We start from the raw sequence: 2,888 nt of genomic DNA on the forward strand, positions 1-2,888 counted from the left end.
GGCGGCCTGCGCGGCGAGGCCGGGCTCCGCCGGCAGCCCCACGGCGGCGGGGGCGAAGAGGGCTTCGGGGCAGCGGAAGCGCTCGCTGCCCACCGACACCACCCGCTTGTCTGGGAGGGTGAAGTCCACGGCGGGGGCTGGCGCGGGCGCCCCAGGCAGCTGGCAGCAGCAGCAGTGCTCCTTGAGCTGGCGCAGCAGGTCGGGCGGGAGCGGGGGCCCGCGGGCGCCCCGCAGCTCCCCYAGGTAGGCCGTCAGGGCGTCCCCGGCCACGTCCAGCCGGAAGGTGGCGTGCGGCAGGGCGTAGCCGTCCAGGATGGGCGCCACGTAGGACGTGCCGGCGCCCGAGCCCACCACCAGCCCGCTGGTGCGCCCGTAGGAGTAGGCCGCCAGCAGCGAGCGGGGCAGCACCAGCATCGCCGGCACCCCGAAGCTCTCGAAGAGCAGCTCGGCCACCTTCTCCCGGTTGGCGGCGGGGGACAGGGGGGCGTCCGTCACCAGCACGGCCAGCTCCTCSGGACACACAGCCAACTCACGATAGAAGACGCGGTGCCACAGCRTCTCCAGGCCGTCCCAGTCGGTGACCACACCATGGGTGAGGATGGAGCCACCGTCACCGAGGCCAGGGTCATCCTGCTGCCTGGGCCCCTCCACCCGGCTGGGCACCACTGACCGCGGCTTCTCGTCCCCTGCCAGCCCGCTCCTGGTGTGGCTGGTGCCCGTGTCAATCACGACGGCGCAGAAGGACTTGTACCGCTCCTCAGGGTCATCACCAGCCACCTCGGGGCTGCCAGGCCCTGGGCTCCTCTCCTCCTCCGGTTGGCTCATGGCACCAAACCCTCTTTCTCTCTCCTCCCAGATGAAAAGCGAAGCCGCTGGCTCTGATTCCTGTGCCAGAGCCCCCGACGGAAGGCTGAGTTGCCACGGCCACCTCCAGCGTCACAGCCAGAGAGCCATGACATCATGCAGAGAATCAGGGCACACAAGAACTCAGGCCCTTCTGTCCTCATATTCAGACAGAACAGCTGAGGACCTCTGGAGATCATCTAGTCCAACCCCTCTGCTCAAGCAGGGTCACCTAGAGCATGTTAGACAGGACCCTGTCCAGATGGCTTTTGAATATCTCCAGGGATGGAGACTCCACAACCTCTCTGAGCAACCTGTTCCAGTGCTCTGTCACTCTCACAGTGAAGAAGTTTCTCCTCATATTCAGATGGACCTTCCTGTGTTTCAGTTTGTGCCCATTGCCTCTTGTTCTGTCACTGAACACTGCCCCCATCCTCATTACACCCTCAGATATTTATACACACTGATGACGTCCCCCCTCAGACTTCTCTTCCCCAGGCTAAGCAGGCCCAGCTCTCGCAGCCTTTCCTCACAGRGCAGGTGCTCCAGCCCTCTGATCATCTTCGTAGCCCTGTGCTGGACTCTCTCCAGTAGCTCCATGTCTCTCTTGGACTGGGGACCCCAGAACTGTACACAGTTCTCCAGATGTGGCCTCATTAGGGCTGAATGGTGAGGGAGGAACACCTCGCTTGACCTGCTGGCAATGTTCCTCCTAATGCACCCCAGGACACCATTGGCCTTCTTGGCCACATTGCTGGCTCATGGTCAGCTGTTGTCACCACTACTCCCAGGTCTTTCTCTGCAGAGCTGCTTTCCAGCAGATCAGTCCCCAGCCTGTGCTGGTGCCCGGGGTTATTCCTGCCTACGAGCAGGACCTTGCCTTTCCTTTGTTGAACTTCACGAGGTTGTCCCCAYTCCCCAGGGCAGTCAGACCCTGGAGAGGGTCTGCCCTTTTGGGTAAATTTCTGTCAGAGGCAAAAGTGGCTTCACAGGCGCAGGTCATCCGGGCTCGCTGCAGCTGGCCTGTATGGTGTGTGCCAACTCGAGTGCAGCCGTCACGTCCTCAGCTCTCCAGGTGCTTCATAGAGGARATGCACTCAGGAGACGTTAGAGGTGTTCGAAACAACGTGGGAGGGAAAGGATGCGTGAGGCTGAGAGACCTCGGCGAGGACCAGCTGCTCCACCAACTCCAGACGCGGAGCCCATTTCAGATCAGAGCAGTGTGTGGAGTCACAGATCAGCAGGGTTTAATTCCCGCTTCCACTTGAAGATAGAAACCTTTGGCAGTCCCCAGACACTTAAGGGATATTAGCATCTTCTGAGAGACTCTTGCAGCCAGCTGTACCTAGATGTAAGCCCTGAGTACAGATAGAGGCTGCTGCCACAGTGCCAGGAGAAGAGTTTCAAGTGCGTGTATAACAGGGATCTTCACTGSGAGGGAAAATATTTATCTCTGTCAGGGAATTGATTGGTAATTGGACGTGGTTCRTGCAGCTCCTTACCAGGCACCAAGACAAGAATATTTCCGGCCAGTGACAGATGCTGTCTTTGGTGYAGAAAAAGGAGAAAAAGATATACTTTATGGCCTGGAAGCCTTTGGGGTAAATAAAAGCTCTCCATCGGCTATCAAAGCTCCCTGTGGGCCAGCAGAGCTCCTGCAAATCAGCCAAGGCTCCTGCAGGCCAGCAAAGCTCCTGCTGGGCCAGCAAAGCTCCCTGTGGGCTGSCAAAGCTCCCCATGGGTGAGCAAAGCTCCCTCTGGGCCAGCAGAGCTCCGCATGGGTCAGCAAAGCTTCCCACGAGCCAGGAGAGCTCCCAAGGAGTCAGCAAAGCTCCCTCTGGGTCTGCAGAGCTCCCCGTGGGCCAACAACACCTCCCATGGGCCAGCAGAGCTTCCTGTGGGCCAGCTAAGCTCATTCTGGGCCATCAGAGCTCCTTGTAGGCCAGTAGAGCTCCCCATGGGCCAGCAATGCTTCCTATGGGCCAGCAAAGCTTCCCATGGGCCAGGAGAGCTCTCAAGGAGCTGGCAAAGCTCCTTGTGGGCCA

General features: G+C 60.0%; 1 protein-coding gene across 1 annotated transcript in view; it reads right to left on the minus strand.

Annotated features, from left to right (window-relative positions):
* LOC146591139 (actin-1-like) overlaps window positions 1–825 on the minus strand; it is a 3,029-nt gene extending 2,204 nt beyond the window's left edge. The window contains exon 1 of the mRNA XM_085313396.1: window positions 7–825. Within this exon, the coding sequence (XP_085169522.1) occupies window positions 7–825 (819 nt within the window). The remainder of the gene's footprint in view (window positions 1–6) is intronic.
* Window positions 826–2,888: the final 2,063 nt, after the last annotated feature.

This window comes from Rhea americana, unplaced genomic scaffold (assembly GCF_003343005.1).
Source record: "Rhea americana isolate MKP2758 unplaced genomic scaffold, rheAme1 scaffold_384, whole genome shotgun sequence".
Lineage (NCBI taxonomy): Eukaryota > Metazoa > Chordata > Aves > Rheiformes > Rheidae > Rhea > Rhea americana.